At 44.2% G+C, this 12735-nt stretch overlaps 1 protein-coding gene across 1 annotated transcript in view; it reads right to left on the bottom strand.

The window, feature by feature from the left end:
- Positions 1 to 12735, bottom strand: part of LOC135081356 (uncharacterized) — a 150195-nt gene that overhangs the window by 44904 nt on the left and 92556 nt on the right. Inside the window, exons 32-39 of the mRNA XM_063976075.1 lie at positions 12370 to 12503; positions 11700 to 11830; positions 10905 to 11120; positions 8844 to 9048; positions 5738 to 5878; positions 3862 to 4001; positions 1067 to 1294; positions 368 to 503 (exon numbers count right to left, since the gene is read on the bottom strand). Of these exons, the coding sequence (XP_063832145.1) occupies positions 368 to 503; positions 1067 to 1294; positions 3862 to 4001; positions 5738 to 5878; positions 8844 to 9048; positions 10905 to 11120; positions 11700 to 11830; positions 12370 to 12503 (1331 nt within the window). The remainder of the gene's footprint in view (positions 1 to 367; positions 504 to 1066; positions 1295 to 3861; positions 4002 to 5737; positions 5879 to 8843; positions 9049 to 10904; positions 11121 to 11699; positions 11831 to 12369; positions 12504 to 12735) is intronic.

The following is a 12735-nucleotide window of genomic DNA, read 5'->3' as shown; positions in this document are numbered from 1 at the left end:
AGACTAACTATTTTGGCGCCTTAGTGCGAGGATGGCCTACGCCAAATGTAATAGGATATGGCACAGAGTAAGAAGAAGACATAACCATTTGGAAATACCTACCGTATTTAAATCAATGGCACAACAACGCATAGACTCAAATGGCTTACCTTCATCATAAGATACAGCACATCAGACAACACACTTCTGTTTGAAAATAATACCTATTGCAACTGCACAAGGTTCGTACCTGCGGAGAACTCGTTAAGCATGGTAAGTTCGGCGGCTTCGTGCGTGAGCGCCTCTTCAGTGGGCGCCGCGTGGAAGCGGTTCAGCTAAAATAACACCTATTACAAGTGCTTAAGATTCACCTTGTTGTGGTGCTTACCCGCGGAGAACTCGTTGAGCATAGTAAGTTCGGCGGCTTCGTGCGTGAGCGCCTCTTCAGTAGGAGCCGCGTGGAAGCGGTTCAGGTTGATGCAGCGCAGGAGCTCCGACGCTTTGGACAGGATGTTGCCTAGACCCTGGGGGAAACATTTACATTAATAATAATGAAATACATACTAAAAGCAACTGGAGGTGGCTTAGCTAATGCCGCCTGAGAATACGTCAGATTGCGCTGATTTTTTTTAAGGGACGCGCGCTGGTAGCTTGAAGAGCTTTTCCTGCTTCACCGGGCAGAGTGGCGCGTACAGAAGGTATTCTAGCCGTTTGGCGATCGTCGGTGCGCGTGCCGACGAGGCCGAGTGTGGGCTTCGCGAAGCGATGGGGCCGTAGACTGCGCTGATTTTCAGTCACTCCAATTTATCTGTAGACCTTGTCAAGGACCTTTGAACAACTTGTGTAAAAGGCACCTTCTTAAGTCTGATAAAAGCTGACTAACCTGGACATCTCCTAGCTCATCCAGCACTCCACTGAACTCCACATCAGCCACTTCAGCATCTCCCAGCAGCATGGTCCTCAGGTCGGTCAAGCCAAGGCCAAGGTCAGGTCAAACGCAGGCGCTGCTAGCAGCCTCGTCATCACTTCTGCTGCTGCCGCGAGTGCCACTAGTAGTGTGTTAGATTGAAACTGAATCATATCTAACCTGGACGTCTCCCAGCTCATCCAGCACCCCACTGAACTCCACATCAGCCACTTCAGCGTCTCCCAGCAGCATGGTCCTCAGGTCTTCAAAGGCCGGTGATGCTAGCAGCCTCGTCATCACTTCTGCTCCCGCCGCGTGCGAGGCCAGCTCGCCCACGGCTGGGAAGGATGCTGCAAATGCGTGGACTAGGTCCGCGAGACGCGACATGTGCGCGAAGGTTGAGTTAGCCTGGGCGGGAAGAGATATTGGTTTTGGTAAATATTTACGTTAAGTATTCCCCTAAAATGTTTTTAGATAATGATAGTTTGGGATCAGTTATTGAAATTCTACTTAGTCATAATTTATTAAAAAAGTACCACTTGTTCCTTTCCTTATCAAAATCAAAACCTGCAGTGGATAAGTAATACATTCTTGCTAAGTATTTTCTTAATTCTAATCATGTTTGATGAGAAACAGTGTGATAAGTAGAGGAAACCATCAGCAAATCATCAATTACACTGGTCAACACATGTTTTTTTTCCTTTAATTTTTTTTCTGTTATTGGGTATTTCTATGGCGCTGATTATGAAAAAAATACTGGGAGATCGTCAACAGCTTTACTTTTTAAAATATAGTTTTATTATTTTGACCAAAAAATACGAAAAATTATACATTGTCTTGATAAAATATCTATTGAACACTAGCAAATGATTGATGATGATCTTTTATATGATTTCTTTGAATAGACAAGTTTGAGTAGATCTTGTTGCAAACTCCAGCTATGGTCTGCCATTCATATATGATCACCACCGCCCCTGATAACCTTCTTCCATTGTCCGAAAATTCTAATGACATGTTTTATCCTGCTCCTCACTAAACTCACCCACATTTTGTGGAAATCGATGTTAATGCGAGTACATGAAGTGTATTTTTATGCCCATGTTGCACCCTAGCTCTTGCAAGTTGGATAGCATGCTCTCAACAATTTATTTTTGCTTAGGAAATTACTTATAACCAAAAAAATGAATTCTAAGCTGAGGACTGGACTTCAGTCATTGATTTCTTAAAATAACGATCATTTACCAGTTGCCTAATGTGAGTCCCATCAAAAATTACCAACATTCAAGTTTTCTGTGCTTAATCCTGAAAACTTTCATGAAAGAAAATTATAACATTCGTTACTTTTGTCAAGCGCCTTCACACACTGTTTCAAGATGCCGAGGTTAATATAAAGTGGTGGAAGTACGGTGATACGGTCTTGGCTAACTAAAGGCATATTTATAAAATAGTTTGTATCAACTTTAGCTGAAAAGCAAAAAGTTGTGTGTGCGGGACGCCGCACTGGTCAAATTTTTTGTAACCAATGCTTTTGTTTGTTACGACTCTTCCAGATACACATGAAACGGGAATTTTGTGGAGCCCCCTTGTTGGCCTAAAGTAAGTTACCTATTCCCAGAACACAAATAACCCATTTGTGGTCTTGATTAATTAATTTCAAATATTTATTTTAAAGTGTCCATGTTACGCAGTTTTCATGAAATCCGATAGAGGTTTTCGACATTTTTCAAATATTTTATTTACCACAAACATAGCAGAAGCAATCTGGATTAAGCACACAAACATCTTCATAACAAAGCAATATCGAAAACACCAACAAAATATATTTTTTTGTCCAATTAAATCAAAAATCCAAGTAAAAATATTAAATGAAGGTAGATAGCTATAACTTAAAAACAAAAGCTGTTAGAGAAAAACTGTTGCTATATTTAAAAAATATGCGTCAATTTGAGATAGAAACAGAAAAAAAATCACAGGAAACAAACAATTTTATTTTTTTTGTTGACCAGTGTTATTGTTGTTATTATTAGCTTGGGACTAGAAACGCAGTGTAAAATGTTCAAGGATATTTATATCACATTTATTTTGCTATTATAATATTCATAAGTATACTAGGAGAGAAGTGTATTTAATACATCACAATGTTAAGCTGCGAAAGAATGGGTTCGCAATATTATTTACCTTCACCTTCGTCGTTTCAGCCGAAAGACGTCCACTGCTGGACAAAGGCCTCCCCCAAGGTTTTCCACGAAGACCGATCCTGCGCCGGTCGCATCCAGGCACCTTCCGCAACCTTCGCCAGATCGTCGATCCACCTAGTGGGAGGCCTGCCCACGCTACGTCTTCCGGCTCGTGGTCGCCACTCAAGAACTTTCCTGCCCCAACGGCCATCGTCTCTACGAGCTATGTGCCCCGCCCACTGCCACTTGATTTTAGCAATCCTGCGAGCTATGTCGGTTACTTTGGTTCTCCTGCGGTCACCTTTTTTGAAGAAGAGTACCACCACACTTCTGTGCCATGTCGCAGGCGTTTTTCCTTCGAGGATGACGGAATTGAACAGCTTCTGAAGAGCCCTTAGTACCGGCGTTCCGCCTGCCTTCAAAAGCTCAGCCGTGATTCCATCATCACCCGGTGCCTTGTTGTTCTTCAGCTGTTTGAGAGCCATTCTAATCTCGTACAGACTGACGTCCGGGATATCTTCGGTAGTGTCGGGTCAGTCTAGCTCTTGGGTCTTCGGCTAGATTTGTGACAGGTGCGCGTACGCTCGTGTATAATTGTCCGTAGAACTTCTCAACCTCTTCCAATATCTCCGGCCCCGACGAAATGGCTCTGCCATCCTCTGTCTTCAGCTTGGTCAGTTGACTTTGGCCAACAGACAGATCTCTTGCGAACACTTTAGAGCCCTTGTTTCGCTCAATCGCCTCTTTAATTTCTTTAATACCTTCACAATAATGGTATAAATAAGGATTGAAACCTACTTGTCGTATGATCCTGTCGACAGCGGGCCCGGGCGGCGCGTACAGCACGCGGCCCATGAGCAGCGGCTTGATGAAACTCCACACCACTTTGCCGCCTTGCAGCGACGTCACGTCTGAGTACAGCGAGCGGCAGAAATCCGCTGCGACACAAGATGTAAAAATTTTATCATCTATACTAATATTATAAAGCTGGAGAGTTTGTTTGTTTGTTTGTTTACTTGAACGCGCTAATCTCCGGAACTACTGGTCCGATTTGAAAAATTCTTTCAGTGTTAGATAGCCCATTTATCAAGGAAGGCTATACAACATCACGCTACGATCAATAGGAGCAGAGCAATAATGAAATATGTTGCGAAAACGGGTTTTCACGCGTACGAAGTTGCGGGCACAGCTAGTCACTTATACATGTCCTAATATAGCTAGCACCTGGTAGTACTTAGTGGTTCGGGAGAACATTTAATTATAGCACGAAAAAAGTGACGCGTATTGACACAGCAAAACGTATAGATAGTTCCATCCACGAAGACGCGCCCCACCATTCTTCCGCTAATGTTTGAGTGTTATCGGTACACAAAATTATCCATGAGTGCACACGCACACTACAATAATGACGCTCGGATTGCTCGGATCAAACTCCCCACACCCCGCGCTTCCTTCGAATAAAATTGATGGGGCGCGTCTTCGTGGATGGCACTATGTATAACATCATTGATAAGCTAAACGATTTTTCTCCAGTTTGTGTGAATATATGTATTTACAGTTATTTATTAAAGAATCTAAAATATATTAGAGAAATTCTTGTCGAGAATTCTCAAAAATGAAAAAGGTCAATAGAAACCAGAAAGCGATGCTACCTAGTCGCGATGCTGTGGAAATATATTTTTCTGGTCCTTTTACGTGCTGAAATTGGCTCATGAGCACCGTCCACCAGACATTCATCGACAATGATAAGGCAGTAGGGCGTCACGTATACCTACCATTTATGAAGACTGTTATAGTCTGGTCCGTGAGCACGTAGAATTTTGTCCAATGACCCCTAGCTACCCATTAGAGATGAGTTATACTAGGTAAAGATACTAGGTGCACCTATTCCAAGTATTTATTAATACTTGATCCAAATACCTATTCCACCTAGTACGTAGTAATTTACCATACTTGACGCGACTAGTGCGGACTAATCCACGTATTATGACTTTAAAATACAATTTTCTTTGAAAAGATACAACCGTAGTATTAATAATGCAATTTGAAATTGAATAATAATGTTTTTGCTGGCTGTTGATTTATTGATATCCTCCCTTCATACTTCAACAGGCTATTCCTATCTCACACCTGCCTGCGCTCAAATTTGTTTGTCAGACAGAGACGGAGTGAATCTCTACGTTCGCACATAAGCTTAGCGAGAAATACGCGGTGCGCGTAATACACGACTACGGATTATGCAATAATAACCTCTATTACTTTGATGGTAGGGTCGGAAATCGTGTAATTTAAAAAATACTAGGTGGACGACTACGGATTATGCAATAATAACCTCTATTACTTTGATGGTAGGGTCGGAAATCGTGTAATTTAAAAAATACTAGGTGGATCAAGTATTTTAAAAATTGGAGTGCCACTTAGTACTGTAAAATACCTAGTGTGTGGATCTGTTCTAGTAAATACGTCTCATCTCTACTACCCATCCTTATCGCTCGCGCGTAATTATGTTGCTATCGCGCTCGCACACTCACTGCGGGTGCCAGTCGCACAGTCGCAACAGCAATATAATTACGCGCGAGCGATAAGGATGGGTAGCTTGGGGTCATTGGACAAAATTCTACGTGCTCACGGACCGGGCTTTAGTAACAAATAGATCCGATAACTTTTCACTTACTAGGTAGCGCTTGCAGCTGCCGCTCATCAGGCTTGTCAGCCTTGTCGGGACTGGCGATGACGCTTCGGTAGAGGCGCGGTACAGCGGCCGAGAATGGCGTCCCGCACAGCATGTTGCCCGCGCTAGCAAGGAACTCAGACGCTGGAAATGAAGAAGTTTCGAATTATAATTTAATCTGGAATCTAATCATGATCTGGAATTTTTAGGTCTTCGGTATATAAATCAGTTGGGAGCCCAACATTGCGTTTATTGAGATGTGATCTCCATTTGAAAACTCGCTCGAACTCGATTTCAGCTTGCTATATTTTTTAACATTATCGATTGCTTTGGTCTTCTACCGAACGATCTCGTTTTGGATTTTATTCCGTTCTATAGCTCGCCAAGTGACGTGTAGTCGGTGAGCCAATTTAACTAACATATTCCACGCTCTGGTACGAACGCGCGGAGCGAAAGGGGGAAGTGTGAGTGTAAATGGGAGGGAGAGTAGCATTCCAGCTAGGTGCACAGTAAGCTCAATCGGTTTGTAGTGCTTTACTTACAGCCCAGCAGTCCTCCGACGGAGCTGAAGTTGGCTAGGCTCTTGAATAATGGCTCTCCGGCGAAGGAGTCCGCCACGTCGCTGATCTGAGCTTGCACAGAGGGCAGCACAGCAGCCATGCGAGGCAGGCGCTATAGTACTTACAGCCCGATTGAGCTAGCTGCGCAACTCACTGGAATACGACTCTCCCTCCTGCTTACCCACAAACTTCCCCGCGTTCGCCCGTCCGTACCAGAGCATTGATGTAACGTCATGGCCGCCAGATAATAACATAACCAGGGTTTTTTTATTCCCCTCTCGTTCCCACCACTGCAACTCCTGTGTAGCCAGGATCTACAGCTTGACCGCCATAAAAACCCAACCAATAAAGGTCAAGTTTGTCCCGGGGGAAAGTTAAGCTGTCATTGGACCCGCAACGAAAGTTTTTTATTCAAGCCCACAACTCTACTCACATCCCAACAGCACGGTAATAATATCATACAGTATTGTAACTTCATATAAACCGACGAAACGCGAGCTTTCCTTCGAATTTCAAATCTCGGGACGCGGTCGAGATGAAAAAGTTAGGGGTGTCGCGAATGTGCCAAACGGACGTCGATGGCCTAGTGTTGAAATGTTGAAAATGACTAAGGTGATTGAATTTGACTGCCCGTCTTAAACGGTCAAATTTGTCAAAAACTAGTCATTAACTGTCAGAAATGGTCATTTTCAGTCAGTTTGATTTGAAATGAAAATTATATTGTATAAAACCAGCTTTGGCCCACGACTTCGCCCGCCTGAAATTAAAGTAACAGGTCATTAAGTACTCATTATGATTAGTACATAGATTCAAAATTATTTTAGTATATTTTTTTAATTAAATCTACTAATCACAAAACATCACGTAATTTTATCCTATTCCATTCACAAAGTATTTTGTTTGTCTAAATAAATAAAAAATTACAATCACAAAACTAGATAGAAATTCTAAGTAGACAGATGTAATTAGAATGGGTACTGTAGGTGAGCAGCCCTATCGCATGTTGTCATAGGGTGACGTTCCGCGGGGCTGTTGACATTTATTTCAAAAATATGGCCGAGTTGGAATACTGTATAGATAGTATTACCGTGCCAACAGTCCCCCGACGGAGCTGAAGTTGGCCAGGCTCTTGAATAATGGGTCAGCCACTTCTCTGATCTGAGTTCGCACAGAGGGCAGCACTGCGGCCATGCATGCGTACCAGATCGACAATGTGACGTCACGGTCGCCAGGTGCGCAAATAACATGACCTGGTGGTATACCAAGCCAATAGTTCTACTTACAGCCCAGCAATTACAACCAGATCGAGCGAGCTGCGCATCTCACTGCAATGCGACTCTCCCTCCCGCTTACCCACATAGCTTCCCGCGTTCGCTGCGTCTGTATAATGTGACGTCACGGCCGCCATGCTCAATTTACACGACCGGGTTGTATATAAAATATCTCTACTTACAGCCTAACAGTCCCCCGACAGAGCTAAAGTTGGCCAGGCTCTTGAACAGCGGCTCTTCAGCGAAGGAGTCGGCCACCTCGCTGATCTGAGCCTGTACTGAAGGCAGCACGGCGGCCATGCTCGGTAGACCCTATAGTCCTTACGTATCAAGCCAACAGCTCTTCTTACATACTAACATCTATGCAAGGCAGGCTCTATAGTGCTTACAACCCGATCAAGCTAGCTGCGTATCTCACTGGAATACGACTCTCCCTCCCACCGTAAGTACCAGAGCAAAGATGTGACGTCACGGCCGCCTGATAATAACTGGTCTCGTTCCCACCACTGCAACTCCTGTATAGTCAAGTTTGTCCCGGGGGAAAGTTAAACTGTCATTTTATCCGCAATGAAATTAATCAGAAGAAAATAGGATGAGTTCGAAATTAAGGTTCGACTAATACATAACCGGGTTGTAATATCAAGCCAACAGCTCTACTTACAGCCCAGTAATCCCCCGACGGAGCTGAAGTTGGCCAGGCTCTTGAACAATGGCTCTTCAGCGAAAGAGTCGGCCACCTCGCTGAGCTGAGTCTGCACAGAGGGCAGCACTGCGGCCATGCGAGGCAGGCGCTATAGTACTTACAGCCCGATTGAGCGAGCTGCGCATCTCACTGGAATACGATTCTCCCTCCCGCTTACCCACAAACTTCCCCGCGTTCGCCTGTCCGTACCAGAGCTACAATGTGACGTCACGGCCGCCAGATAATAAAATAACCAGGGTTTTTTTATTCCCCTCTCGTTCCCACCACTGCAACTCCTGTGTAGCCAGGATCTACAGCTTGACCGCCACAAAAACCCAACCAATGAAAGTCAAGTTTGTCCCGGGGGAAAGTTAAACTGTCATTGGACCCGCAACGAAAGTTTTTTATTCAAGCCCACAACTCTACTCACATCCCAACAGTCCCCCGACGGAGCTGAAGTTGGCCAGGCTCTTGAACAATGGCTCTTCAGCGAAAGAGTCCGTCACTTCGCTGATCTGAGCTTATACTGATGGCAGCAGCACCGCAGTCATACAGGCTCTATAGTCCTTAAGTATCTAGCCAAGAGCTCTACTCACATCCCAACAGTCCCCCGACGGAGCTGAAGTTGGCCAGGCTCTTGAACAATGGCTCTTCAGCGAAAGAGTCAGCCACCTCGCTGATCTGAGCCTGTACTGAAGGCAGCACGGCGGCCATACGCGGTAGACCTTGCGTTACTGCTGTGCCCTCTGCTTCTGTGAGGTTGGAGGCTGTGTACAGTTGTACGAGGAGGGCTGCGGTCACCTGAGGGAAAATACAATGAATTATTGTGACGAAAGTGTTTCGATTGTCGTCAAGATAAAAATTGCTACGGTTCCCAGCTTATAAACAAAAAAACAACAAATTTTGAAACCTTACCTTACTAATAGCAGGCCTGTTCATCTCCGCGAGTTTACATCGAAAACAAAACACGCACGATGGCCCACCTACAGGATACTATTCGACAAGGCCTCACATACGAGCGAACATTGACTCACGCACGCGTATTCTTGTGTATGATGGAAGAAAATAAAGAAAATGGTGTACTAAATACTGTGCAGTATTTAACTGCCTAAATAATAATAAAAACACAGAATGTACTTTTTTAAGTTGCCTCAAGACACTGAGAGATAAATAAGTAGTTAATATTATTCATAATAATTCATGCTAAATCATGTATTTCCTCCGCCATTTTCCGCAGTTTGGCACCTCACGTCACATCATTTTACTGAAGTCAGCCCTATAGCTTCGGCGCAGTGCCGATCACTGACGTTTGTCAACAAAATGGTGCTTGACTCTTGAGACAGGCTAAATTACACCATATTGTTAATGACATTGAGCATACATTTTTTTAAATACCTTCGCGAAGTAAAACTTCTGTACGTAGTACTTATTATTATTCTGTGCTAATAGCTTTTTGCGGCTAAATGTACTCAAAATTCATTAGCAACTTACCATTGAAAGAACATTCTGCATCTGGATCTAAGTAGTGAAGTTAATTCTTATTTTGCAGTAGAGCAGACCGACACTGACCGGCATTGATATATTAGCGACATGTCTTTTAGCTAACACACGGAGTTAGCAACGTATTCTTCTGGCATCACCGAAGTGATGAGGACACTATTCAGAAGCTATTGAACTGTAATTAAATACGCACCTTGTCCATAATGTACGTAAAGAAAGATCAATTCTGGAGCAGAGCTGCTATCAGCTGGCCACAGCTGCTATACATGTCGTGTTGGAGACACCATTCAGAAACTACTGAGCTGTAATTTAATACGCACCTTGTCCATAATGTACGTGAAGATCAATTTTGGAGCAGAGCTGCTATCAGCTGGCCACAGCTGCTATACATGTCGTGTTGGAGACACCATTCAGAAACTACTGAGCTGTAATTTATAACGCACCTTGTCCACAATATAGCTGAAGTTCAAGTTGTGCGTCAGAGCCACGAGCAGTCGCGACAGCAACGCGCGAGCGATAGGGATGGGTAGCTTGGGGTCATTGGATGGGATTCTACGTGTTCACGGACCAGGCTTTAGCTGGCACACGTATTTGGCTACGCAGTATTCTAGCTTGAGGGCGGGGCACATAGCTCGTAGAGACGATGGCAGTTGGGGCAGAAAAGTTCTCGAGTGGCGACCACGAGCCGGAAGACGTAGCGTGAGCAGGCCTCCCACTAGGTGGACCGACGATCTGGTGAAAGTCGCAGGAGGTGCCTGGATGCGAGCGGCGCAGGACCGGGCTTTGTGGAAATCCTTGGAGAAGGCCTTTGTCCAGCAGTGGACGTCTTTCGGCTGAAACGAACGGACGATTCTAGCTTTGCCGAAGTGTTGGGGACACAATTAAGAAGCTATAGAGCTGTAATTAAATAAGTACCTTGTCCATATTGTACGTGAAGATCAATTCTGGAGCAGAGCTGCTATCTGCTATACATGTCAAGTTGGAGACACCATTCAGAAGTCATTGAGTTGTATAGTCTGGACTGTGCGACGGGCGCCCGCAGTGAGTGTGCGAGCGCAACCGCAACATAATTACGCGCGAGCGATAAGGATGGGTAGCTTGGGGTCATTGGACCAAATTCTACGTGCACACAGACCGGGCTTTAGTAAAGCACGCACCTTGTCCACAATATAGCTGAAGTTCAAGTTGTGCATCAGAGCCACGAGCAGCTGCTTGGCGCGCTCGTCGGGCAGGCCGCACAGCTGCTCGGCCACGGCGCCGCTGACGTCATCGCGCGACACCACGCCCAGGTCGGCCGGCTGCAGCGCGCGCGACATGGCTTCCAGCTGGCACACGTAGTTGGCTATGTGGTCGCCTGGCTTCCAGGATAGGATCTGTAGAAAGAAACGGATTGCAAAATATAAGTCTTCAAGCAGCTTTTTTTCTTAATAAATAAATAAAAGGCTTTAGTTGATTGATACTTCAAGTCAGTTGACTTATAGAAAAGCAGTGTGAATAAGGAGCTTTAGATCATAATTTGCCTAGTTTAATGCCCCTTGTGCTCTTGGACGAAAAATCTACTGGGCGCGTAAATAGTTCCGCGTTTACCTTTATCTCGCTGTTAATTACAGTTACCATCAGTCGCACACACAGCTTTTTATTACTTACTATATAAATATCAACCCACCTCTCTATCTTACTACTGCCACTTTTGTACAGTTTAGCCAGTGTCTACAGTTTTACACCACACAAAGACAAAAAAGGGGAAAAAAAGACAGAGATAAAACATAACAAGGAAAGAGAAAGTGAACTGAGCAGTGCCACTGGGCCACCCTGTCGCAACAGCGATGGCCATCGCAATGAGACCCCACTCAGCATATGCCGTGGCCGACGGTGAGAAAGGCCACGACGACGCTAAGGAAGGAATGGAAGGATATTCCAAATTGAGTACATAAGTATGTAGAGATAGTTACCGGCTTGAGCAGTATGTACCCGGCGTGTATGCGCGGCGCAGCAATAGACCAGAAATTGGTGTTGTTGATGCCCAACGCCGCAAGCGCTGACTCCACGCGGTCCTGGCTCAAGAACACCTCCCACACTGGGACTGCAACACAACGAATCATATCAAGCTCGCTATGTGACCACTGATTTTAGATAAATGTTGACACCACCAATCAATTGACGTACTTTTTAAAACTGTCAAAACGAAACTCTCCCCTAGATTTTGTATGGCACTACAAGCTAGTGACGTCACTATTTTGTTAACTCAAATAAACTACTTTTTTTTCATTAAAATGCGACCAAAAATTGTAATTTACAGGTAATATAAAATTAATTAAGTTTTTAAGACCAGAATGAAGTGTCTTTTTAGAAAAGTTGTGATTTCGAATTATTGGAGAATGGTGTCAAATTGTCCATTTAATGAGAAAAGATAACGAGAGAGAAATGGAGTGCAGCAAATATACCGACATTACAAAAAAACTTGAAGAAAATCATAGTCAAAACACCTACTAAAGCTTCAACCACACAAACGCGTGCAGATCGCCATCGCCGGCGCGATCATATGCCAATGGTCAATGGACAGGTCGCGCGGACTGTTAATAGATTCAAGTTTAAAATAATAATAGATCGGTTTAGTCATACTTTTGAAGTCCTGTTTCTCCAGATAGGTTTTGTATTGATGCAACACTTGGAGTCCGCTTGTCAGGGCCTGTAGATCGTGCTCCAGGGTGGAGTTGCCTAGCAGCGGCCGCAGCTGTTCTAGGATGCCGTGGATACTATAATAATGGAATAAATAAAAATCACTACATATTATTATAAAAACAAAGTCCTCCACGCCACCGCATCAGTTTCGTCTGTTCGCGATAAACTAAAAACTACTGATAGGATTTTCATGCGGTTTTCAGCAACAGATAAGATTGATTGGAAGGTTTTTAGATATACAATTTCTCAAGGCTTGGTTTCAATTACACGGGCGTAAGTTGCACACAAAAGTTAGTCTTTAAAGTA

Source organism: Ostrinia nubilalis, chromosome 19, assembly GCF_963855985.1.
Source record: "Ostrinia nubilalis chromosome 19, ilOstNubi1.1, whole genome shotgun sequence".
In the NCBI taxonomy this organism is placed as follows: Eukaryota; Metazoa; Arthropoda; class Insecta; order Lepidoptera; family Crambidae; genus Ostrinia; species Ostrinia nubilalis.
Note: the sequence above shows the minus strand (reverse complement) of the source record. Positions and strands in the feature narration are given on the sequence as shown.